The 26,654-nt window shown below is 40.5% G+C and overlaps 2 protein-coding genes across 2 annotated transcripts in view; both read right to left on the bottom strand.

The window, feature by feature from the left end:
* QSOX2 (quiescin sulfhydryl oxidase 2) overlaps positions 1-11,249 on the bottom strand; it is a 41,843-nt gene extending 30,594 nt beyond the window's left edge. The window contains exons 1-2 of the mRNA XM_077835927.1: positions 10,970-11,249; positions 1,325-1,425 (exon numbers count right to left, since the gene is read on the bottom strand). Coding sequence (XP_077692053.1) covers positions 1,325-1,425; positions 10,970-11,249 — 381 coding nt within the window. The remainder of the gene's footprint in view (positions 1-1,324; positions 1,426-10,969) is intronic.
* An 8,840-nt stretch (positions 11,250-20,089) lies between these two features.
* CCDC187 (coiled-coil domain containing 187) overlaps positions 20,090-26,654 on the bottom strand; it is a 68,879-nt gene continuing 62,314 nt past the window's right edge. Inside the window, exons 29-33 of the mRNA XM_077836208.1 lie at positions 23,096-26,088; positions 22,177-22,518; positions 21,457-21,600; positions 20,764-20,889; positions 20,090-20,245 (exon numbers count right to left, since the gene is read on the bottom strand). Coding sequence (XP_077692334.1) covers positions 20,090-20,245; positions 20,764-20,889; positions 21,457-21,600; positions 22,177-22,518; positions 23,096-26,088 — 3,761 coding nt within the window. The remainder of the gene's footprint in view (positions 20,246-20,763; positions 20,890-21,456; positions 21,601-22,176; positions 22,519-23,095; positions 26,089-26,654) is intronic.

The following is a 26,654-nucleotide window of genomic DNA, read 5'->3' as shown; positions in this document are numbered from 1 at the left end:
CAAGGGGTTTACACTGGGCATTAGGATAAACTTTTTAACTATAAAGATAAGTATAGTACTGGAATAGATTACCAAGGGAGGTTGTGGAATCCCCATCACCGGAGGTTTTGTTGGACAAACACCTGTCAGGGATGGTCTAGATTTACTTGGTCCTGACTCAGCATGCGGGGCTGAACCAGATGACCTCTCGAGGTCCCTTCCAGCCCTGCAATTCTATGATTCTGTGCTAAAGAATACTGCTCACACCCTAAACAGTCTTACCTCCCTCTTGTGGTTAAAACAAGATACATAATGCAACGTAACTTCTACCTATTTTAAAGAACAAAACATACTGTGCTTTGGGAAGAAACGAGCCACGTGTTGGCCTCACAACATGATAGAAGAAAAAAAATCACTATTGTTTTTCCCCAACATCAGAAGAACAAACAGTTTTTATATTATAACACCTCTCTTCTCACACTACAAACTTTTTATTCAGATTCTCCTTGTCCCCCATTTTATTTTCACATGGGGTAAATAATGATAATGATGATTACACACAACAGGGAAGATTGGTAGTATGGCAAATACAGAAGTTCATTTTCATCCTTAGATGCAAAATTTCCATATTAAACACAGTTCCTGATTCTCTTGGCAAACAGTAGAAAGTATTTTTAAATTCAATTTAAGTAAACTGTGAAGTAAAAAATTAAGAATGATATGAGGCTAGTGAAGGATTGATTCAAGATTACAACACTAACACACAGTCCCTCATGAAATCAGCTACTTGATTCCATGTTTGTCCCTGATGTATCAGTTTTAAACTACTGGATTTACCCTCATGTCACTAACTGAGACAAAATGTATAACTCTATTAATGTTGTTTACGATATATGGATCTTTACATGTTTAACAGCTAACACATAGATTGCATCCAGATACCTTAGTGATGGGAGACAAAAATACTTTAAAAGAATATATTGCTTTCTGGTGCCATGTCTCTTATGTTCGAAAAATTCTAATTCAGTGTTTAGGACAATCATAAACTCAGCTGATTCAGATAATTGCATCATCTATTCCACTCTATTGATGAACAGAGCCTGAAAGCATCTTTTATTATAATCACAAGAATCTTTGCAGAAGAAAAAGAAAGCACCCAGATCCAAGAACAAATACACAATATTCTGGGTAAGTAAGTTTACTCTGTTTTTAACTACAGGCAGCAGGTTCAACAGTTGTAGTTTGGAACATGGAATAATAGAAACCGTTTGAGATTTAAAGCAAGTATTTTTTTTAAAAATGGAATGACCACCATTTGCCTGATGCTGTATATCGTGCTACTTACCCTAAAAGTTGGATAGTAGAGAATACCATATTCTTTACAGGTCTCATAGTTCTCTTCCTCCCCGCAATCCAGCACACCAATCCTGATGGCAGGTTCCCAGTCTGAAAATAAATAAAAAACACATTTACTTTTTGGTGCAGCGGTGACCAGGCATCCTATCTTAGGTCATGCTCTGGCTCCCATGAAAGTCAATGGCAAAACTCTCACCGACTTCAATGGGGTAAGATCAAGTCGTAGGTCTACCCACATCTGTCCTGCATTTGCACCCTCAACAATAATTTGGCTGATTAGTTTTGAAAACTAACTAAAGATGACATCTACCACAATGGAGAGAAGTATTTTCAACAAATCTAAAGAAAAAGAAATCCAAAGCAAACAATTAGACTTATCTCTAAGGCTGCTGGCATTACTCAGTTCAAGTGGATGAAACAGGGCCCAACCCAACACTAACAAATGGTAGGTACTGTATTCTCTGGTTTATCCAATCAGCTAAGCTCAGTACTCAGTTAATTGTATTCTTCATGTCAGTTTTCAAAGATGAACATAATGGCTACCCATCTGCATGGCTTTCAGTTACATGGTTACATAGATGATGTATAATCTATCAGAGCTGATGGTAACATAGACCTGCTTTTTGCTGAACTTGTAACTTATTCAGAGGCTTACAAAATGGTGCAATGCCTAATTAAACCACAAAGCTCACATTTTGATTAATGACTGTGCTCTCAGGTGCAAGTGCTATCCAAGAGCATATTGGATGCAACTGGAAGATATCTGAGCAAATACAGCACCATGAAGATTAATTGGGGTGTAGTTTCAAGTTTTGTAAAGAGTTTTATTGAGAATAAATATTCAGAATGATAAATAGCTTGAAACATTCTTACACAAAGCATTTTGATGAGAGAACCTTTGGAGGCCTTTAATAGTTTTCTTTCCCCCTTTATCGGTATTTTAAAGTAATATGGTGAAGTACATGCTGCCAGTAAACATTTAAATGTATTAAGCTTCATTGCTAAGAGATACTTGTGCACTGTACAGAAAAATAGTCAATCTTCTAAAAATAAAATTCTGTTGCAACTCCCACTCCCCAACAGCCTTCCTCCCCTACCTATGTAGAATAATAGCAGGAAACAAGGGAACATTAAATGTCCATAACCAACCCAGAGAAATTGGAAAACAGCCATGACAACTCTGGACATCCTCAAGGGGGGAGCTTCAAAAGCCATCCCTCAGCATTGAAAAGGTCCCATCTCCAGCATGTCCTCCCCCGCAATAGGAAACAAGAAACAGTGTATGTCACTTTCCTTGCTGTACCATCATTTTAATCATTCTTTAGTGGCCTTTAAAGAAATTTGCGTTTCTTGTCGGAGGCCAAAAACAAAAGGCTTGACATTTGGAAAAGGATCATTATCACTCATTTTCATTACTCATTTTGTTGTTTGATAGAATACGCTTATTAGGGATGAGTGAACTGGCTCAGATAAATTAACACCATTGTCCCTCAAAATTTTCATCCAAAACTTTATTCAGATATTTTTAAAGATGTTAGCTTGACATATTTCCTCTGTTGTTTTTGCCCACATACGCCCTCCAGGGACTGTGAAGTGTAAATTCCAAAATGCTGCAAATCAAGCTGTTCTTGTGAGATTTCCAATTCAATTTTGAAGCTCCAAGTAGCTTGAATAGTTCACACAGGCATCCAAGCTTTTGGATCCTTCGGTATTCAAACACACTGTTGACATTTAAGTCCTATGCCTACGTGTGGTACTAAAGCAAATGGATAAATTCATGTTGTCAGCTTTCAGAGTAACAGCAGTGTTAGTCTGTATTTGCAAAAAGAAAAGGATGCTCAAATAAATTGGTTAGTCTCTAAGGTGCCACAAGTACTCCTTTTCTTTTTGCGAATACAGACTAACACGGCTGTTACTCTGAAATGTGGCACCTTAGAGACTAACCAATTTATTTGAGCATAAGCTTTCGTGAACTACAGCTCACTTCATCGGATGCATCCGATGAAGTGAGCTGTAGTTCACGAAAGCTTATGCTCAAATAAATTGGTTAGTCTCTAAGGTGCCACAAGTACTCCTTTCCTGTTGTCAGCTTTACATCAAGAACTTTAGAATTGTCTGTATATTTTTGCCCCAGAGTTCTAAACTTAGCAACCATAAAGAAGAGCTAGATAACTTTTACTGTAATCAGTGCAACCTTAATGTCATTTCAAAATCGCTAGACTGAACAAAACAAGTGTACAAACAATTTTTTTTGGCTATATCCATACCTTAATAGGATGTAGTCTCTCTTTGGATAGACAGGCAAAAAGACCATTGACAGACGAATTCTTACAGCAGTATCATAACTCAAGGCAATTTCCAGAAGGATTTGTTTATAATTAATTCCATTCTATTTTCATCTGGCAGACTACAGTAACAGTTTGAACAGCCTCAAATATTGCTTTGTAGGCTCAAACTGGATTGTTCATGCAGAATTCTCACAGCACACCAAAAAGTGTCTGACAAAAAGCATCAATGCTTGCTGTCCTCAGGACAGCAATGGCAGAGACTTAAAAAGGACTCTCTCACCATTTTGACACACTGAGTGGATTGGGAAAGTTATGGTCTTAATAACTGCCTCTCCCAAAGTTTATTTCTAGGCAGAAGAAATGAGTGTTGTTGCAATCCCTTACCCAATTAAATGCATGCACAAGTGGTACAAGTTTTTAGTACTCTGCACTGAAGGTACAGCATAGCTCACAAAACTTGGAGCCAATGGTATGTCATAGAATTATTCACACACTTCTTGCAAGAATTCTAAATCTTTCTATCCTGGTAAAATCATCATCTAGCGCTGAGAAAAAGCAATAATATTTACAGGAAATAGTTTCTTTTGTCTTCAGGTACTGACTGTTGGATTGAAGACCGATCTGAAATAGTGTCAAATCTCTGGATACTTTCTTCCCTACTCCCAAAATATAAACCCACTATAAACTCCCTCTTTATAGAAGCAGAAAGCTATTGTTCACTTCTCCGAAAAAGAATAACTTGTATAATATTGCTGACTTAGAATGGCTGACACATTCCACATCTACAGATCAATATTTTCAGCATAACAATGTGCTCACCAAGCTATTCTTTCTATAAGGATAAAGTATTTGTTTTATTATTACGAAGATAGGGTATCCATCTATGAATAATCAGGGATTTTTCATTAGTGATAAACCATAACACAGTATGAAGGACAAAAGGAGAGAAAACTTTAAAATGTCTGCATCATGATCAATAAGCAAAATCATAGTGATGTTTCATGCTATGTTGTGCAATCACCTTAATCCGACTAGCTTCAGTAGGTAATTTCAAACCCTAATAAAAACAATATCATACAAATTGCACTGGAACAACAGATCACATTGTTCTGCATTCTCAAATTGCATATAACTAAACTAATATAGTTAATACTATCATCCAGTTGGTGTAACAGATGGCAACCATACACTTATCTGAGGAAAAAACATTTTAGGAAATATTCAACATGAAAAGCTGTATTAATGTTTATTATTCCAGTTTCACAGTGAAACAGCTCAATGACATAAGCTACAGTAATATGCCTCCCTTCTTCCTGTCCTATACTACTATACTTTACAAAAAAAGTTGTGGAATGCAAGCATCCATCTGTAGGAAATACTGAATTTTATCCCACAAGTTATTTTTCCGTATAGGTGTGGAGATGAAGCTAAGGCTCTCCCTCCCTCTTCCCAAAAGTAAATAATAAGGCCATGTACTTAACAGGACTTATAATATTTTTAAAGCAATTCACAGCCAGACACAGTTTTACAAAGTTTGGTGGTCACACCACACATAAGTCAGTTTCAGAAACTGTGCTTCAGGACTTGGTAAGGGTGGAAAGCAATTTACAGCTCAGATTCTGGTAGCACCATTCTCTCTCATTTCCAAAAAAGTCTGCCTATACTATGCAGAGAAATGGTGCTTTCATAGTCATGCTAGAAAATGGCTGTCAAGCGGGGTGCTAGTAGAACCACATCTGGTGTCTGATCACCATTTCTGAACACTGCTGTCTGTATCTAGCAAAGTTCTCCGAATGTACACAAGACTTAATCTGTACAATTGTTTCTGGATGCATAAGAACTCAGGAATTTTCTTTTTAAGCCACTCCCTACTACACCAGTATGTCAAAGGAGAATCCTCAAGTAGTTACTTTAAAATACTGAAAGAAGAATCCAAACAGCTTTGGCATAAGTTGAAGATACATCTATTTCTATTAATGCTGGTGTCTTTGGGAGTTTTGTCTTTTTCTTTTATGAATTCCTGTGAATCAACAAACTCCTTTAATTTAAAAACGTACTAAAGTTAAACTTGCCTCTGTGTCAAAGGACATGAAAATTTCATTAAGTTCAAAACTTGATTGACATTTCTATGCCAGGCTGCTTTTGAAATTTAGCGTTACCTTTGTTTTTCTTTGAAAGAACTCCTGCATTTTTATCAGGAAGGATGGGGTAGCTGATTGAGAATTTCAATTGCAGTGAACATGCCGACAGCTGAACAGACGCCAGTAGTAACTATAAGCATCCTAGAGCAGATGGACATGTATTCACAGGAACACAAAAGATACAAGAGTCTATTTTATCAAATTAAACTACAAAATTAAAAAAAATAAGTTTGGCTTCATGGTATCTGTCTCATTCAACTTTTACCATTCCTCCTCCCTTTTCCACCTATCTTGATCCTCCTACACACAATGAACAGAAGCACTATAAACTTAATGCAAATAGCCTACTTTACAACAATGCAAGCCTATCACTCGCTAAATACTTGGGTTAAAGAGCACCAGCTGGGATGCATGCAGTTTAGCATTCACTTCTGATAAAAGAGCCTTTAGTTTCCTAAGGGAAGTGAAACCCATGCTTCTGTTCACCTCTGTAACACGCAGCCTAGATTGTATACAACACTCTAGCATATTAGATTTTAAAGTGATATTAGTATTACTGGGAAGGCCTAAATAGATTTTAATGAATGCAGAATGAAAAATAGTACCAAGATTTTCCAACACTGCATTACTAAAGAGTTAAAAATTTAACATGCCACATCTCACATGCCAAATTTAGTCCAGTGCTTCCAAAGTTAACAGCCATACTTTGCTATACATTTAAATATACTGGAAATTGTTCCAAAAATGAAACTTAGGGATAACAATGGAAAACAATTTCTGATAGAGATCCTCCAATCTGTAAGGACCCAATGTGTATCCCAAATGTGTATCCTGTGTGAAAAAGGAAATCCAGTAAAATTATTTAAACAAAGACTACTTATTCTGAAGAATTTTCCAGCCAGCAAGCTGATTTTCATCCCCTATAGATCCCTGCAAATATAAAAGTACAAAACGATAAAAAATTCAAAGGCTGGTCAAATTGACTGGATTATGAAACCTATCACCACTTAATATTCTAAAGTATCCAAGACATTAACATCAAAACATTACTAAAGAGGGAACACCTTTTCACAAATCTTTTTCTCTTAGGTACTACAGGCATTGCAGTATTCTCCATTATGAATTTTTAGTAACAGATAAGAGACATTGCAGGGCTTCCCTCTATTAGTATTCCCTGCTGATCAGATGTATAACTAGCATGAAAGTCTATTCCTGAACTATACAGCTTCTCCTGAAAAGGTGTTCATTTAAGAAACAAGAAGAAAGACATAAGTGTCAGCTTTGGAAGCGGTGGTTACAGGGTTTTTCAGTTATCTTTGCACTGAGAACTATTACGTAAAATTCCAGCCCCAAAGCAAATTTTACAGGCAAGTTGTAATTGCCTTTAAAAAACAGCAATAGTAAACTTAAACAGAGTAGCAGTCCCGGGAACTGTTTTAATACTGAGTATTTTAGCAACTGAGCACCATCAGGACCAACTCCAAAATTAATTTTAATGTTTATTCTGATAGAAGAGTAGACACCTAAATGAAAATATAAGTTTTGATGCTCCATCAGCGTACGTAGCATTGCACAAAACAGCCATGGTTCTTGCTTTCAGTTTTTGAAGTTTGCAGTTGTTACTGCAGAATGAGACCTTCAGAAAAGGAATTAAAGTGAACTACATTAGCACAGGCCTTCTCTATATAGAAAAGCTGTACCAATTTAACCAGATCAGTAAAACTACTTTAGTTCAATCACTGAAACCCCCTTGTGTGGACACTGTTTCTTTATGAGAGTGCCTTATATTGATTTAGAGATCCATATAGGGTCTTGTCAATGTGGTAACTACAACTGAAATACCTAAAACAGGTTGAAAAATCACATCTTTATTTATTTCAGTGTAAATTTGTGTGGGGGCATTTATTTTGGCTTAGGTGCCCTGTTTGATATAACAAGTCAAAATATGACACTCCTCATCCAAAATAAACGTTTCCACACTCAAACTTTCCTCAAAATAACTAAGTGTGAATTATAACGAATTTGTTATTTTGGCTCCAGCTGTCATGTAGACAAGCCCTAAGAGCAGCCACACAAAGGGGATGCACCAAATTCACAAAACAAATTCCTAACTCAATTTAGTTAAATCAGTACAATTTACTTATGTGGCCAAGTGCCAGGAGATATGAAACACATTTTAGTGTTTGCGTAAAACACCCATGAAAGATAAATCAGAGTAGTCTCCCCGTGTGAAATATTTTCCATTTCCTTCCTCATTGTGGCAGTTCCCACGGGTCTCCTACTAACACCACCTTTCCAGACACTAAGACAGAAAAGTTATTTCAGACACTGCCCTAACCAACTGCATTGTTAGTAGTGTCCATTTTGGTCTGACAAATTGCTAATGCACTAAAGTCTGCCAATCACAAAATAGTAAATCTTTTAGGGGTGAAATTTTCAGACTGTGGCTAGAAGCACAAATCCCTCCTCCCACAAGGTGCTCCCCCTGACCCCGCAGATGGTCACAATAATATAAATAAAGTTTCAATAAAGGTCTAATCCTATGAAGTTCTGAGTTGAACTCTATGGTTATATTTGCAAAGAGCTGCCAGCTCTGATGCATTTAAAGCAAAAGGCCTTTTTCAAAACTAATAATTGGAACCCATACAGCGCTGAGTTGAGCACAGACAATGGCTCCAAATAAGATGTTCCATTAAAATCAGCATTTCACAAGAGAACAAAGGGGTATCTTTCCTTACAAGTCCCAACATGCACAGATTTCTCTGGAAATCACCCAATTTTGCTATTAATAGTTGGGAGACCCTCTATTCCAGAGGCAAGCGTCCACCTCCTCTCTTTCAAATTCCTCTTCAAACCACATTTCTACCATTCAGTCCATCAAGCTTAATGTACCGCTCAGGTAGTTGTTGTTTTTTTTTTTAAAAGGTATTTGTATTTGATTGGTCACCAGTAATGTCATATTGGACTGAAAGCAACTTGTGGCAGCGAGCTTTCCCGTGTATATTCTATATGGCTCTGAGATGACTGTCACTGCTAGCTCAATAAGTAAAAATAGTAAAATAATAATATCGTAAGTGACTAAATAAATACACATCACACCTAGGGATAGGGGTGACCAAACTTTTTTGGCACACAAATCAAATACCCATTATTTCAAAATGAATCTGTCATGACTATTACATGACTGCTGGCACATTGTGCAGTCTCACACCACACACAGAATGTCTGCCTATTTCCCCCATTGTTAGTCTTACCCAATACTCCCTTTTGGAATAAAGCACTTATTTTTGCTTTGTGCTAGGACGTGAGTGTCTGTATTAACTGTAAGAGCGCAGAAGCGAGAGAGAGCACTATTAGCAGCCACACTGTGTAAGAGTCAGTCTTCCAGAAGGCCACAAGTGAAAATTCATTATAGTGTCAAGTAATATGCAAGAAACACATTGAATGTGCTGCATATGGACCCACCCTGCAGATTAGCCACCAGTGCTGTCTCAAACTGGGCTAGGGTTCATCCAGACGGTTCTCAAATGTGTCTTTCAATTCAGGTGAAGGGAAAGGCAAACTCATGTCAAGGATGATATAAATCTTGTGGTTGGTGATCCAAGAAGCCAGAATGCTGATGAAAAATTAGTGTTCTGGACTGGAGAAGTTTAAAATGTCACTGAAAAAGTTATTAGTAAGAAAATATACATTTTAACTATAAGCAATGAAAGCTATTTGTACATAAAATGAACAAGGTGCCATGCTGATGTATAAAAATAGTAAAAGGAGATTGTTTACACAAAACCCAAAAGAAAGCCAGGCACTTTTCATTAATCAAATATTACAAATTCATTAATGGGATCAGAAAGTTCATTCCTGGGAGGCAGCGCTTAAGTGAAAACCTATAGTCAATATAGGACTATTGCATTTCAAAATGATAAGGAAATAAAGGTGGCTTCTCAAGACATACATGCTCAGATTGTTAACAGTGAATTTAGTACAGTTGACATTTCATTTGTCAAGAGTTCTGTTCTATTCAGGTTCTTTAGGTGGTGCTCATCATCAGGGTATCTGAGCAGTAAATTCCCATGCTGCCCAGAATTTGGCTTACAGTTAGTTTGGATTTTTACAGTACTTCATTCTTTTCTGTCTTCATTTCTCTATACACTCTATGCAAGTGTTCAGTCTTCCTTTTTATATTAACAAAGCTTAAGTTAAGTGAATGCACTGCAGCTCAAACTATTATTTTGTTATTTGTTTAGCTCTTAAAATAGGGTAGGCACTTTACAAAACATACAGAAGATGTAGTGCCTGGAAGCATTTACAATCTAAATATACCGCATATGCTGTTAGAGCTTCCACTTGTACACCTTGAAGCACCTGGATACTACACAACACCCTAGCAGTGGAATTCTCTTCTTCATGATAGTGAAAGCAGGGATTCCTTTTTTCTTTTTCTTCTTTTTTTCCCCAAACTTAATTTGAAAATATGTTTCACTATTTCTGCTATTGTTGCCATTTATCACATATTGCTCCTTTCTGGGCAGCACTCTGATGTAGTGACAAGTGTTTTGCAAATCAACAAGTAAATAAAATAAAGCGGGGGCAAACTGGGATTTGGGGGATAATGTTGAGGTAGGTCCTGATGTCCTTGTCCAGGGTTCTGCTAGTGGGTGTGCAGCCCATACAAGCGAGGTAGATGGCAGTTGGACAGGTTAGGGGTAGTTTGCTATGGGGACTGGATTGGTGATGGGATGGTGGGGGCTGCCCTGCTGTAAATTGCTTTGAGATCTACCAACTAAAACCAGCTCTCTACATGCAGAGTCATATTTTGACAGTTGCTTATTACGGTGGCTAGCTGTGTGAATGGGGATTGTGGGGGGCAGTAGGATCAGTGATGTTAAGGGGGGGGACCCCGTTACTGTACACATCCCAAAGCACAGATCTCAGGGGCAGGGCAAAGCTGAGGTGGGTGGAGGGGCTGAGGGGGTACAAGGTTGGAGGAGTAGGGGAGACTGAAATCTTCTCTCACATGTGCAGCCAGGCAGTGGGGGCGAGGGGGTAGGAATGTGGGGGGGGGGGGGAATCTACATGCACATCCCCAGCCAGAGCCTGCACAGGGGGAGGGCGGGCAGAGGGTCACGTCCCTGGCCGAGGCGGTGCGGGGGAGGCTGGGCTGGGCTCCCCGGGGAAGGGATCGGGGGCCCGGGGGCCCGGACTCACCTCTCACGTCCCCGGCCAGGGCCCGCCAGGTCGGGGCGAAGCCGATGCAGTGGCCGCACGACGAGCTGTAGAACTGCAGCACCCAGGCGGCCGAGGAGTTGAGCAGCGCCCGGCGCACGGTGCCCGCCTCCAGCACGGTCAGCGGGTCCTCTCCGGGCCGGTACAGCCGCGCCGCCTCCCCGCCCAGCCCGGCCGCCGCCACCAGCAGCAGCAGCAGCAGCAGCAGCGGCGGCGGCGGCGGGCCCGGGGGGCAGCCGCCGCCTGCACCACCCGCCGCCATGTTGGGAACCGACGGGAGGGGGAGGCCGGCCCTCGCTCGCCCTAGCAACAGGCCGGCCCTGGAGACGGGCCTAGGCCAGCACCCGGCGCCCGGCCGGGGTTGGCACGCAGGAGGGGCGGGGCCAGCGAGACACGCCCCCCAGGGCTTCCGCACTGACACGCCCCTCGGGTGCGGGGAGTCGCTCCGAATTAGCCCCCTTTTTTCCTGTACGTAGGCGGGGGCTTCCGCAGTGACACGCACGACAGGTAAGGGGGAAGTCACCCCGAATCAGCCCTCCCCCCAACACTAGGACTTCTGCACGGACACTGCCCCACAGATGAGGGGGAGTCACCCCGAATCAGACCCCCCCCATCCACACGGGGGCTTCCACATTGCCCCACAGGTGGGGGGGGGGGTCAGCCAGAATCAACATCCCCCAATCATTATGTAACCCCAACATCAGCATTACCAGCCCCAAGCCTTCAAAAATCAAGAGATATAAATAATAATAAACTTGGGGTTCTGTTTATTTGCCTCCTGGTTTTCAAGCCTTTAGGGGATCCTGTCTTTGAGCCTTTCTCTGCAGCCAGGGGGCCTAGAAACTTACTGGCTTTTTTTATTTACTTGACAGTCAAGAGTTGCACCTAATCACAGGATTCCAGGAGCTGGGACTTTAAGAAAAATGCCAAATATCATGAGACTTGAGATAAGATTGTAAGAATTGGGGAACGCTGCCTCCAAGTGAGGGAGAGTCACTCAGAGAAACTCACTCCAATGAGGGAGTCATCCCCAAAATGGAGAGTGGCACCCCAAGCAATCACTCAAATGAGGGGAGGCCCTGCAAAATGAGAACAGGTATCCCCCTGAAAATAGAGCGGTGCTGCCCTGAGAATTGTCCCCCACCAAAAAAATTGCATCTTGTCCCATCAAATGAAGCTGTCCTGTCCGCCCTAAATGAAGGAAAGCGCCATATAAATGAAGTGGAGTCTACACCCCCCCAAAGAAGCTGCGTTTCTCCCTTACACTGGTGAGATTCGGAAGCACTAAAATGTTGCATGGAAACACACACTCACAGCCAAAACTTGCATCATAAAGGGGCTGCTGCTTTAAAAGTATCTCAAAATCAATCTTCTTATACTTCCCCATCTGAAAAAAATTCCCCCATACACACGCTTCAAAATGGGGCAGAATTCCCTGCTCCCAAATTAGGATCTGCCCTAATTTATGGTGGTTATGGCCACAGTTCCCACTGGGCTACTCAGTGGCCCAGAAAAGCTTGACAACCAGCATTCCCAACACTTCCCCTTCTACCCCTGATATTCTCCCATTCATATTCTGTTACTCCTTCAGCATGTCCTTACCCTGGGGGCTTTGTGTGTGGAGTGTCCTAGGGCTGCCTGCACCAGCCCACCCCTGTACAGGCACAATTTTTGAGGGCCTGTTCTGCTCCCTATGCCCCCACATATACAATTAGAGGAGAGTAAAGGGGGTCACAGTTAAGAACCCCACAGTGGCTGGACTAGCGTATCCATTGGTAATAATAGCTAAGTTTTTTTTGCATATTCTAAAGCCTGGCCTTGTTTTCCAAGGAAATTGTTGACTATACAATTAAGTAACAAGAGATGTTATCATGGAAGTGCAGGAGAATGAACAACACCAGAAACATTTCTACAGTTTATTTTAAAAATTATACATTTATTATGAAAATAAAAGTTTTTAACTTCATGGCATTTCTTCCTGGCTCATGGAGAAGAACAGTTTAAAACTATGGCTGTGAGGAGCTGGGATCAATCCTAGTAAGAACCATATTTTAAATTGTAGAACTCAGCAGGAGAGAGACACTAATGGAACTACAGTACTTTAAAGTTCTTTCAACACACAGGACATGATAAAAAGACTGACCAGAACTCCCCACGTTCTAAAGAGGACTTTTGAAATACTGTCCTTTTTAAGTCAGGTTGGTTATAAGCGAGTAATGCATTTCTAACACCTCCTGTAGCAGTAGCAAACATACCAAAGCCTTCTTTCATTTGTAGATGTAGGATTAAGGATTTTCATTACATTACCAAAGAGAGAGAAAGAGAGAATGTTCCCGAGAGGGAGAATTCAAAGGACTCTAAGAACTCACATAAATTCCAATAAAGAATGAAGTCACCCAAAACCCAGCTAATTCTTACTTTGTCTTTTTAGGGTACAGACAAACTCATCTCTTAACACTTCAGGGTAAAATAGTAAACATACAGGGCCAGATTCTTATCTCAATTACACCAGAGTAAATTCAGATAGTGGAATCTACTTCTATGATAATTTACTCTGCATTTACACTGATGTCAATGTCCACATGATGTATATAGCGCGGATTAGAACCTTACAAATACCTAACATAAAATAAAAAAATAATGCTGATCTGAGAATCAGAGACCAGATTCTGCCACCTTTATTTATGCTGAGTAGCACTTACACAAGTGAATAAATGTGTAGAATTGGGTTGTCTGTTTGTTTTTGTATGCTTTTGATTTGGTGCATGCAATGTCCTTTGACTGGATATTTGGTAAGGGAATGTATTTTCATTGCAGCAAAAAAGTGAAGCAACGTGAAATGGACCAGGCAAAAGAAAAGGGAATAATGTGGCTGAAAACGTATGGCTCTCCAAGCTGTGTAAATGCAAGAAAACTATGGACGCTGACTCTGCAGTAAAACAACGTTTTCAGCAGATAGGCCACTTGCTGCAGAACCCCGTGGGCTTGTCTACATGAGAAAACTGGCTGGCAGAACTATAGTGGCATAATTATAATGCTGTAGCTATGCCAGTATAACTCCTCTTGTGGACACACTATACTGGAATAAAGTGACTTGCTCCAGAACAGTGTTCAAACTGGGGGGAGGAGGACAGGGGCAGACGGTCATCAGCATTGCCATAGAGGTATAATTATACCGCTATAGTGCTGCTGGTCAATTTCCCCATATAGTCAAGCCCAAAGAATAAAAAAATCAACATCTTTGGGTAAAATTCACAGAGGACCAATATAATGGCCTATACATCCTATTTTGAGGGTATAGACCTTACCCTGGCCTCTGCATAGGAGTGAATTTCACCCCTTAGAAGCAGCCACAAACTACAGAAATGCCAGGAAGGAGGAGAATAACTAACAGAAATGAGCTTCATGCCTTTGGCCTTCCACTACTTCTGAAACTCCTCATACAACCAGATCCGGTGTGTCCATGATGGTGTGATGGCGATGGGTTTTAAAAAACCCCACCCAGACAGCAACAAAAACACACAACCCACCCCCCCCCCCCGAAATGTATTTGGGAATCTAATCCCCACTGTGTTAGGGCTAGTACGATTGGAGAGTCTCAGCCCAGTCACAAATTCATTGTGAATATTTGAAAGTGTTCTTTACCTGATGATGATTATTATTTGTTATCATAATGCCTCGGTGCTCTAATCCTGGGCCAGGACCCCATTGTACTAGGTGGTGGACAAACCGAACAAAGGCAGTCCCTGCCCCAAAGAGTTTACCATCGAAGTATAAGACAGGAGACAACAGATGGATACAGATGGACCGAACAGGAGTACAAGGAAATAATAAGACAGTATTGGTCAGTGTAATAGGCAGCGGTCCCAGTACACCAGCTGCCTTACCTCTATCAAATTTTTTGTAGACTGTTTGTTGGTAAGGAAAGATTTAAAGGAAGATAATGAGTTAGTTTTCCAGTTGTTTACAGGGAGTTTCTCCCAAGCATGAGGGGCAGCGTACGAAAAAGCATGAAGGTGGACAGTAGAGACTGGCATTATGTTCTGACTGGAGGTTAAACATTGTTCAACACTGAAGTTTTACCATCACCGAACAGAAATGAGCAAAAGTTCTTGGGATGTCAAATACTTTTTTGCATTTGGCTAGATCTATATTTTGAGATCAAATTTCCATGAAGCCCTTTTCACTATATATTTGTTGTTTTTAGCTGCTGTACCATAAATATCCAACAGGCCAAATTCAGAGAGAACATAAATGCTGGTATCACCCCTTGATTTATCCTTTACTCTCCTGTTAATTTTTTCACCTGCTACACACCTCTTTGCCACCCCTTACCAGTCTATGTTCCTTTACATCTACTTACAGAATTGTAACTTATGCCACTCTTTATGTCTTTATATTCTTTTAATTTGATCCAAAGAATTTTCTGTCTCTATTTTTATTGTATATCTAATGCAACAAAATGAGATTGTTTCAAGAGTGGAGTCTAAATTAATCAAAATCTCATAGTTACTGCTAACGAGGAATTTAAATTGGCAATGTTTAAGATATTTTAGGGTGCAATTTATTCAGAAGAAGAATTGTTAAATGTGTGTGATTGAAAGAGATGGATTACAGGAAAATTAAATGTAGGGTTTAACTGAGAAATAATCATTTTCTATGAAAGATAATGACTTCTTTTGAGGCTAGTATCAAGATTTATTGACCCAGGAGGTTTTAATATTGATCAAAACCAAGGCAAGCAAAATATTAGACCTTGAAATAAAGTAATCTTGATATTGAAGTCTTGCCACTGCCTGAACAGGTCAATATATCTGGGTGCCAAAGTCTAAAGCTTTGTACACATAATGGTGGAGGATATTAAACACGTCTGACATGTTCTGTGTATAAACTTTTTATTCCCATCAAGCAGCAGTTACTTTATAGCTTTGTCCTTCTTCCATATATAGTTATCCTGCAAAGGTTCAGGCGTCACTTAGGTTCCTGATTGCTGCTGTAATGGTCATCTCTCTCAAGTGTAACATACAGCCCTGCAATCTGAATACTCTAAAATAAACCAAGCCCTTGAGGCACTCATTCACATATATAAATTATACTCAAAAATACTTCTTTATTGCTAACATACATAACAGTTATCCTTGATGATGGTGGTACTAAATAATAAGAAAGTCAACTTTGAGAAAACTATGGTGCTTCAATATATAGATGTGTTACCATACCCAACAACTTGTCTGTAAGACCAGGGCAGGAGCAAACTGTGAGTTAATAACCCATCTAGCTGACTGGGAGAGAGTGCTGAGAGATGGAGCTGAGCCAGCACTATGGTCACTATTAGTACGAATTAGGTTCCTCCAGAGAAAGCCTGGCTGGTGAGGAGTGTGCCTGATTATTAGGCTAGACTGGGGTTAGAAAGTTAAAGAGTGAATTAGCCCATTAACAGGCAAGTAGTTTTAAAAGAGCACAGGAAGGAAATGCTTGGGGGAGGAAGGGAAGCGTGTAGCCAACCAGCACTGGCTAGGGTAAAGGGAAAGCTCTTCTCTCTCAGTCAAAAGGGGATGATGATTCTATGATACTGTAAATAGAATTGCTGCATGGGGCTAGGCTGACCACATAGCAAGTGTCAAAAATTGGGACAGGAGGTGGGGGGGTAATAGGTGCCTATGTGAGAAAAAGACCCCAAAATCGGGACGGTCCCTATAAAATTGAGACATCTGGTCACCCTACATGGGGCAGTAAGGGGGGGGAGGAGTTACTATAACACAAATAAAATACACAACAGTGGTTACAAACCAGAGGTAGGGTCTGAGCCATGTGTGACGGAAGACAAGCGTGGAAGGCCACACCCTGTTGTAGTGACAATAAGAATACCTTGTTGTTGGAACAAAGAGCTGAATTACCATGAGGATAAAAATAGGAACATTAACGTCCCCAAAAGGGCAGAGGACATGTAACACTGCACCCTGGGTGGGTCACTGGCATCAGGGAGTGAACCTGGGAAACCAAAGCATGAGCCTCTTCTACCTAAGTTAAAAGACCCTGTACTGTTAGCCAAGGCTGTAGTAGGCTCAGCAACTTCTATACGTGGTCCAGTTGCTACTAGCTAGGGACCAGAGCATTTATTTTGGCATTAACATTCTTCCAGGCTGCCTCAGTCTGTACAAAGTGACTCAGGGACACCCTTCCCTCAACCAGATGTTCAAAATGGGATTCAAAATGTTCAGTGCACGTAGCTGCTTCTCTTCTTCCTCTATCCCTCGTTTCTTCATGTCATTTGGAAACAGCCGAAAGGCCAGTTCTCGCTTCTCACTCCATCGGATGCTTTTGCCCTTTGATTCTGTTAGAGCCTTCACCCTCAAGGGTTTTAATTTCAATTAATTCAATAGGTATGAAGGTCAGGGGTCAGGTTACTGTGGTGAAAGGAAAGCGTAGCTGGTCCCAAAGCTTGTTTCTACAGTAGAGAATCTAAATACTGTAACTGAAGCAGTAGGATGGCACGCATGTAAACAGGAATGTGCCAGAGGCCACAACAGCCATCTTGTTTTGGTTGTAAATACTATCCTCCACTCACACATAGCGCTCTAGTAAAAAATTGCAGTGTATTTCCCTCTTGGTATCTATCCAACTGTTCCCATCAAAGCTTCCCAAAGCAGTTGCTTGTGGGAGCTTTAGCAACTCCTTCTGTGTGCCAACAGAATTGGTGGGGAAATGCCTGATGCCTTCTGGGATGAGGGAGGGAGGGCAGTTGGCACTGCTGGGGTTATGATGTCAGCACTTGCTGTCTATAGTAGCATTGCACTGGAGGACAGTGACATGACGGCTAGCCTTGTTTGGAGCCAGTGCAATCCGCACAGTGGGGGTGAACACGTGTGCATTGCTGACATCCGTTCTGGCTTGGGCACTTTTAACTGAGGGCTCCATTAGTGGTACATTAAGAATGAGAATTTAAACACAAGAAAGTCCAGCCAACTCCTTCCCTGGTGTAATTTGACGTCTTCACTGAAGTCAGTGCAGCAATGCTGACTTACACCAGCCAAGGATCTGGCCTAGAACGTGCGTTGCTGTGGTTGTGCCTCTACTTGTACCCCAGGACACGCTAATTTCACCCAAACCGAATAATGGAATATATTTTAATATTGCAGCTGAATGTCAGAATTGCCCATTCTGTTTGCTTTACTTAGGGACTGAATCTGCAAAGACTTTCACACATGCTTAACTTTATGCAATGTGAACAGTCCCACTGAGTGCAAGAGGACTATAATGTGTAAAGTTAAGGACATGCACAAATCTTTGCCTACATCTGTAAGCTCTTTTCATGTTATGGATGTACAAGTCCTAGCACAACAGGACTTTAATCTCTTATTGGTGTCGCTACGCACTATTGTCATATAAATGGGTAACTAATAAAATAATGACAGGTTTCAGAGTAACAGCCGTGTTAGTCTGTATTCGCAAAAAGAAAAGGAGTACTTGTGGCACCTTAGAGACTAACCAATTTATTTGAGCATGAGCTTTCGTGAGCTACAGCTCATGCTCAAATAAATTGGTTAGTCTCTAAGGTGCCACAAGTACTCCTTTTCTTTTTAATAAAATAATATAAACGTATTAACATACGGTATTCAATCCATTCCAGTCTGAGATGAAAACAGTTAAAAAAAAGGTTTTATTCAAGTTGTTCAGAAGTCTAACAAGTCAAAATGAAAACTGCAGTATGAAGTATCTATATTTAAAAATATAAACAAAAAATACATTTGCATTACATCTTGTCCAACAATACCAAATCTTTAACATTGTGCCTTAAATATAAACAGTTATATATAATTTATATTAAATTAATTATCTTGATTCCCTGAATGAGTAGGATTTAATAAATCAACTGAACTAATGATTTAATTCCTTAGATATAAGCAGTTTCTGTATATTGGTAAATTAAATAAAACACCAATTAACAAATCATATACAAACGAATCAGACCCCCAGTCTCTATTGGCCAATGTTTGTTTAAAACAGTAACAAAGTCATTGGCCTTCTCTGAATATGAAAAAAATTCAAGGACAGGGCACGCACAGAAACCTTATCTGGATCAAGGAATGTGAAGATCCTATTTTCCTCCTCTACTTCCTCAGTTTCCCAATTTTGCCCATTAAAAGGCAAGTCGTACGTGCTCAACATACATGCTTTTTAGGGGGAGTATAATAATTCAAACACACCTGTGCTAAATGCATACCAAAGACCTAATTATTTTCATAAATATATACAGCATTCATTAAACTGGGCTGCTGATAGGAAACATCCGATTTAAAGTGCATCACAGTGTACATAAATTTGGTATGTGTCTTATTTACATCAGCACACAGACTCTAAAACAGAAATACCTACTTGGTCATTTGCCTACCCCAGCCAGTGCAGGATCATTCTGTACAGTATGTTCTTGCTCCAGTCTAATTTTTCTTTCTCCAATTTAATCTGAAATATCTCAAGAAACTGAGGGGTTTAGCACAACCAGCAGAGGGGACAGCATGGTTCTAAGGCTCATGAGCAGTAGGGCCGAGATATTAGTGCAGAGAGCAGGCATCGTGGTCTCAAATGTGAACAAAATCCATTCCACCTGCATAAATCCTGAGAAATTCGGGAGAGCCTGGAGGGGGTTAGGGAGATCAAATGCACTCCCACAATCCAGGGTCAAAGTGAAGAGCTGCTGGTGAGCCCCTCTGTAGCTGCTGCTACTGCAACTCCAGCCTGTAGGCTGCCACAACGGCCACAGCCTCTCCAGAAGTGTGTAGGGGGTCACAGGATCTGCCTAACCATAGATGTGGTGGCCCCTCCTTTGGGCTGACCCCTTCTTGGCTTTTTGGAGCAGCATATGTGGGGCTGCCATGAAGACATTATCTATAGTGCATAAGGGGTGTGTGATATTTTTTCATCCCTATAAGTCAATTGTTTACACCCTTTTCACTGTGAATATGAACATATAACTTAGCCAGGAGATGCTGGTATTGGACGCAAAGTTCAGAATGAAAATTCTTAAGCATATGCTTATGGAACCACTGCCTTGAAACTCACAGAGCTTGAAACCTCCACCACTATGGGCTCTAAGAAAAACATCTAATCAGAAGTTCTTTTGAGAGAGATCTTTTTAAGAACTCCTATTGTATCAACGACCAAGCTGTCAAAAATGTCTTCAGTTACTCTCATCTTCACAGCTAATTCATCCTCAGCATAGTCAGTCCACTGAGATTCTTCTTTGTGGAGCTCCTGAATCTAAAAATATAGCATAGACATAAAGGTTGACATCTAGAAAAAGGACTTGATCTTGCAAGATGCTGAGCAGTTGGTCTGCTATTCAGAAAAGCAACTTCACACATGTTACCTTAAGCACATGAGTAGTTCCTTGAAGTCTATTGGAGAAGTCACACATTTAAATGCCTGTTTAAAGTCTTTGCTGGCCCAAGACCAGGGTGCTCAGCACCTTGCAGGATTGAGCCCAATGAGCAGACTTAATTCTGCATTCAAACAGAAAGCTAAATAAAATGAACTAATTCAAGGCCAAAACTTAGGAGTTTTTGAGTAACTGCAATTCCCATTGAAAGCTACCACTAGAACATGCAATCAAATCCATCACCTGAGCCTTAATGCTTTGACAATGCTGGATTATTATTGTAAATATAAAGACAGGAGAGTCATAACATTCAGTATGCTATTTTAAGTAAATGTAGCTCTGTCAGTAAGGAGTATAGATTTAATATATATAAAATATAAAACGTCTCCATTAGGCTTACCAGAATAAGATCCACTCGGTCCCTCTTACAATTTCCATACTTGGTCATACTAAGGAGTTTCCTCTTCATCTCCAAGCTGTTCTTTTCCAAGTTCATTATCTTAATAATTTCTTTCTGAATAAATGACTTTGAAATACAAAAATAAAAGGCTGAACTGTAATGCTGTGCATATAGGATTTGTCACTGATGTGGAAGTGGCAAATGAGAGATGTTAATTTGATCTGTGAAATTCAAATTCAAAATCTGGAACTGTCCCTAAGTTTGTGGGCTTGGTGTGGGGTGTGCTGAATTCTGGGTTTGGGCTCAAGGTCATCATTACTGAAAAACACATTTTTAAAGTGAGAATACTTTAAAGGCTATACCTCTGATTAAAGCTGACTAAGAGATTTAGAGGCCCAATTCCCATTTATTTTAACGTAAAAACATCTCCAGGCTGTAGAGTATGTGCCCGCCACTTAATTATTCATAATTAAATGGCTTTAGAAGTCTATGTGCTATGGGGATTTTGGGATTAGCTGCCCACCTCAATCTATTGTTTTGCATGCATTCAGATCAACCCTCTGTATCACCACCTGTGTTACGCTCTTATCACCCTGTTTGCCCAAGTGTTGTATGTTTCCTTACCATTTTACTCATCACACACTTAGAACTCTACACTTTCAGAATTGTGCCCTTTAAATCACCATGATGTACCTTGACCTCACTGATATCTGTTTCTCTGCGAATATGTCTGTAATAGTGAGAATCCAAATTTTGTTTGAGCCATGGAAGAGGATTTGGATTTGCCATCACCTGATATTCTGCATGCAGCAGCTCATGAGTTAAATCGAATATAACCTGGAACAAAGAGGAAACAGAATAGCAAAATCAATTGAATCTGCCACTGCTATTTTTTCAAAAGTTAATTTAAGGCTGGTGAAAGGGGCCAGACTGACAGCCCTGGAGTCTCCAGACTCAGTGCGAGGTTCCCACACACAATTATATTGCTGACATCTCTAAAGCGGGTATGATTATGCCACCCGCTAGTGGCCAGAATCGAAAGAACATATGAACCCTAATACTAGTCGCTATCAGCACAGCACTATCCGAGCACCTACTGTGCAAGTATGAATGGTTTAGGCACTGCTGCTATTTTACATGTAATAGTGAACAAGGGGGACTGAAAATCATGTTGGTTTTGTGCGTGTTCCAGTGGACGGCAACAAAATAGTTGTCTCACATCAGTGCAATCTAGATTTTATTTCACTATAGCTTAATAAAAACAATGTATTAACTCTTCATTTTTCTGTATCTGTTTTGGTCTCCCTTTGCTATAGTCGGTACAGTTCGACTGAAGGTAGGCGCTCCTTAAAATGCAATTTTCATTTTTAAAAAATGGGAAAAAGCAAACCGCAGTTAATGCTTTAAAAATACCTGATTGTAAATCCTCTTGCTTTCTGCTTCCAGATCGTCATCTGAGATGTCATTACATTCAAAATTCTTTGGCACATTGATCCTCCTAGAATTTGAACAAATGTTTTGAGGAGTCCATAGTTCATCTACTGCATGTGCAGACAGTATCTTAACATGTGAACTATTATGTGGTACCACCAGAGGAACCTCCATTGTTTTCTTCCAAGGAGCTGAGTGCCAGTGATCTAATCTATGCTGAGTTTGCTTTTGAGTTTTTATCTCCTTGTTATGATGGATTGAATTGAGCTGATCAAAATCTTCAGAGCTTCCAAAAACACCCGCATCGAGGATCTTAATAAGGAACTTGAATGAAAAAAAAAGAAAAGAAAAAAATCCATTGCATTTACATTTGTACTTTTACACAATTTTAAGAGGTATTCAGTTTGCTAATATTTAAAGAGCCATTTAAGCTTAGCAGCTAAGAGCCAGATTCCAGTATAACTGACCCCCAAGCCGATGTACATTAATGCTGCACAAAAGTTTTAACTATAACTGTCTTTTGCTCCATGCACAACCCACCACACCCACACACCTCTGCTGACAGCAGGGGTACTCTGCATGTGAGTCACTCTGCGATGGGTCAGGGTGAGCATGGTCTATGCAAGAATCACGCTGAGCATGTCCCCTGATCCTTAATTGCCTCTGTGGAATGCCCCTCCCTGGGCAGAGCATTACCTCAAAGGTTGGAAGGGAGCCAGACTCAGGATTCCCTTGCACATTCCCAAATAGAATTGTTGTTCTCTTGACATTATATAACTTACTGATGGCAAAAAAAACCAACTGGACAAGCACAAAGATCTGCCTGCAGATACCCACCTGCAGGATCAAGGCCTAAACAGCTATATCTAGAAGACAAAGAAACTCCTGAGTCTATACTTACTGGCAAAGTGCCTTGAGGAATTTCAGAAGATACGTGAAGCATCGTGTCTGCTTTAGCTTCTTGTTTCCTTTTAATTTTCTTATATTCTTTCACTGCATCATCTACAAATTTAGTGACAATTTTTTCTGTTACTGTTTGTGCTGTGTGAGGCCCATGAATGCTAAGTGTATCAAAGTCACATAGTAAGACACCCAAAACTTCAGCTGATCGCTCTGATAAGCTAGTGCTGTGATTGCCTTCTTTTTTGAGGCCTTTAACATGATTCCGCAGTTCTCTTTCAAAGGCACTCTTATATTTGTGTTCGGTTGTATCAGAAAATGCACTTAAAGTGTCATACAAAAGTTTTTTTGTGAGTTCGTTTGAGATATCGTCAGCCAGTTTATTTCTTTCTTGATCTTTCAACAAGCAACTAATATGTTTGCTCTTGTGTATTTCTTCTGTGTTACTGTCTTTATTTCTCATTGGAAGCACATCTTCTGCAATTGTCTCTTTCTTTATCTGTGTTAGCTCTGTTGTTTCCTTCTCTGATTCTAAACATATTAAGTCAGCTTGACAAGTGAATTCATTGGACATATACTGACCATTGGTGGCAAACTGTCCTTTGAGCTCTTTTCCTGATGGCATGGACATGTGTGATCTAGACTTGTTTTCTTTCAGTGCTGAACCTCTTGCACTGTATGTGTCTTCAGGTTTCCGCTCTGTATATCCTGTTCCCTGCTCGTTATCATCAGCATGTTTGTAGTCCCCCCTGGATGATCCATCATCAGAGAATGAGTCTTCATCCCCTGAGTAATCAGAACTCTTTTCATTATCCTCCAAGAGATGTGAAATTTGATCAGGTCTGACAAAGATGCCAAAATATTTCGCGCACATGAAGTATTTCACTCCTCCATAAGTTCCATCATGATCACCTTCTGGTTTGTCAAGTGCCACACCAGCCCAATAACCTTCATCGAAAGAGGTACATCCCTTGAACATCAGTGTACCTTGCTGGATGCGCTTCACTAATACTCTGTCTCCAACTTCAAATGATAATAATGGGTCATCATTATATTCCTGAGCTTTGGACAGTGTTAAAAATGGCTTGCTTTGTTTCTTTAAATGTTCCGGCCTTTTAATGGCTTGACCTGAAGAAGTGGGACTTGACACACAGAGTGAGCCTAAAGGCTGCAATGTTGTCTCGTTTTCCGCTGTCACATGTTCTAATAAGTCCTCCTTTCCACCTGAAATAATTTCTTTACCCCAACAGCATCCAGAGAGAGTCCCATCCTGAGCTGAAAGAACATCCATTAACTCTGGAGGTGGCGGGGGCAATTCTTCAGGCATAGTGCTATCACCTAATGAGGGTAACTCGTCCGTTTGTCCTGACATGTCTTCATTCAGAGAATAGTGTGAATCTCTCATCTCAGAGAATGTCATTTGTTCTGGTGGAGAAGGGAAGTCTTCTGTGCTGAAGCTAATGTCCCCACTTTTTATCCCACCTACCTCTTCTGGGGGTGTGGGAAGGTCCTCACTGCACAATGACAAATCCTTTTTATTAGATGATGGTAAATCAACACTTCCATAGGACAGCACTTCATCAACAGGAGACAGTATTTCTGACAAGGTATCTTTATCAATAGGAGGCAGAACCTCATCACTGATAAAAATCATATCATCTTCACTCTCCAAAGGGCAGCGCCTTGCTTGTGGCACCTGCTTTTTGGGGGCAATAGAACAAAGCGGCCCTATCTCAGGTTTCTTGAAGGTTTGACTTTCTCTTGCTGAGTTATTTTGATTTTGTGCAGTCTCGCTTTGAAAGATTCGTGCGTCAAATGAACTGACTTCAGCTTCTGTAGGAGCCTCTTCAGAACTTGAGGCCATTGATAAGTGTGGAGATGCAATTTCATTTGGTTTATTGGAGACGTGTTCTTCCGTTAAAAGTTCTGTGTGATTAATTTTAGCTTCTGAAGAGTCTCTGGAGGCTAGTGAAGAGTCTACAGGAAACAATGGCATCTGATCATTTGTCATGGATTCTTTAGGTGGAAGCAATACACAGTTATTGAATTGCTCAGGAACAGCATCTAGATGCTTCAGGGAACTTTCGGGTGGAAACCACTTGAACGCTACTTTACTCTGACCAACAGATAAATCATAACTTTTATCATCCTTTTCCGCTTTGCTAGTTGCAGAACCCTGTTGTTCAAAGGTCTCCTCAGTACAAAAATCATCATTATACAATAAGGAGCTAGATGATGAATCTGAATCCTGCTCAGATTTTCCCTGAGAGGGGATCTTGTTTATACTGCAGTTTTCTGAGCAAGGCAGTAGAGCTGAAGCTTCCAAGTACGGCTTGCTCCTTCCATTAGCAGTGTTATCAAACTGAAAGGAAAATGGTTCTTCTCTCCCTGAGGTACTTAGCGTTGGCTTTTCGCTGTTTGAGGAAGTGACAGAATGTGATTTATAAGCACACTCATATTCTGAAACATCTCCAAGACGTTTTTCAGAGCCATGAAAGAGCGATGAGGCCTCACGATTGCAATCATCGTGGGGCACGTGTTCATCACATATATCACGGGCTAATAATTCATTTCCGTCACTTACTGCTACCTGTGCCTTTGTCAAAGGGTTAGGAAACACAACAGCATCATCATCACTACCACACAGTTGTTGCTGGATGGTAAACTCCTCCGGGAGGCTAATATCTGTGTCCTCAGCTTCTAATTCAGAGTCTGAAACAAAGCTTTCTGCGACATAGATCCGAACCGCAGTCACTTTATGAAATTCAGGGAGGGAGTGGTACGAATTTACACTCTCACATCTCAGAGAAGAGTCGTGTGATTCAGTGGATGATCCTGTGGACCCTAGTCCCCCTGAACATGTTTTCAAAGCAGGCTCTTCATCAGAGGGATCACATGGATCGTTGTCCACATGCTTAATCAACTGGTTGTCTTCAACAGGATTTTTCTCATATGGTGCAGATACTTTCGCTTCTTCTTCATTGACTGGAACATCTGCCAAAAATCAGCGATCATGACAGTCATTTAGTTTTATTTTAAATGGTTAATGTCAAGTACTTGAGCCTTCAAATCCTGCAATCCTTTACTCCTAGGGCTTTTGCTCCCTTACTTCAATCAGTCTCGATCTGGGAGAGCCTGTGGGGAGCCAGCCACAGGACTGGGGTCTAGTCTCTTTTTCTTTTCATTCTGCTGTTTGCAAGAATCTTTTAGAAATTTGCAAACAACATTTCTCACCCTCCAGGTATTTGACTTTTTTCTATCTGGCAAATACTGATTTTTTTATATAATATATATGTAGCACTTTCCTACTCAAGCTACACCTTCTACCCACAGGTATATTTTTCATTTCAAAGTCAATAAAACTAACAGTGCAGTCAAGGCAAGCACTATTTTTAATATCACATTGTGCATACATTTAAAATAGGCCAGATAACACTAAAGAGCTAAATAATGTAATGAGTGAGCAAATATAATAACCTCCAGTACGGTTACTCAGAAAGGTTTAGATCCAGCACTCTCACCACCAAAGCATAGACCTCTATCATCTGAGCTAAAGGAGT

This window comes from Eretmochelys imbricata, chromosome 16 (assembly GCF_965152235.1).
Source record: "Eretmochelys imbricata isolate rEreImb1 chromosome 16, rEreImb1.hap1, whole genome shotgun sequence".
Taxonomy (NCBI): Eukaryota; Metazoa; Chordata; order Testudines; family Cheloniidae; genus Eretmochelys; species Eretmochelys imbricata.
The sequence above is the reverse complement of the archived record's forward strand: the minus strand, read 5'-3'. Positions and strand labels throughout refer to the sequence as shown.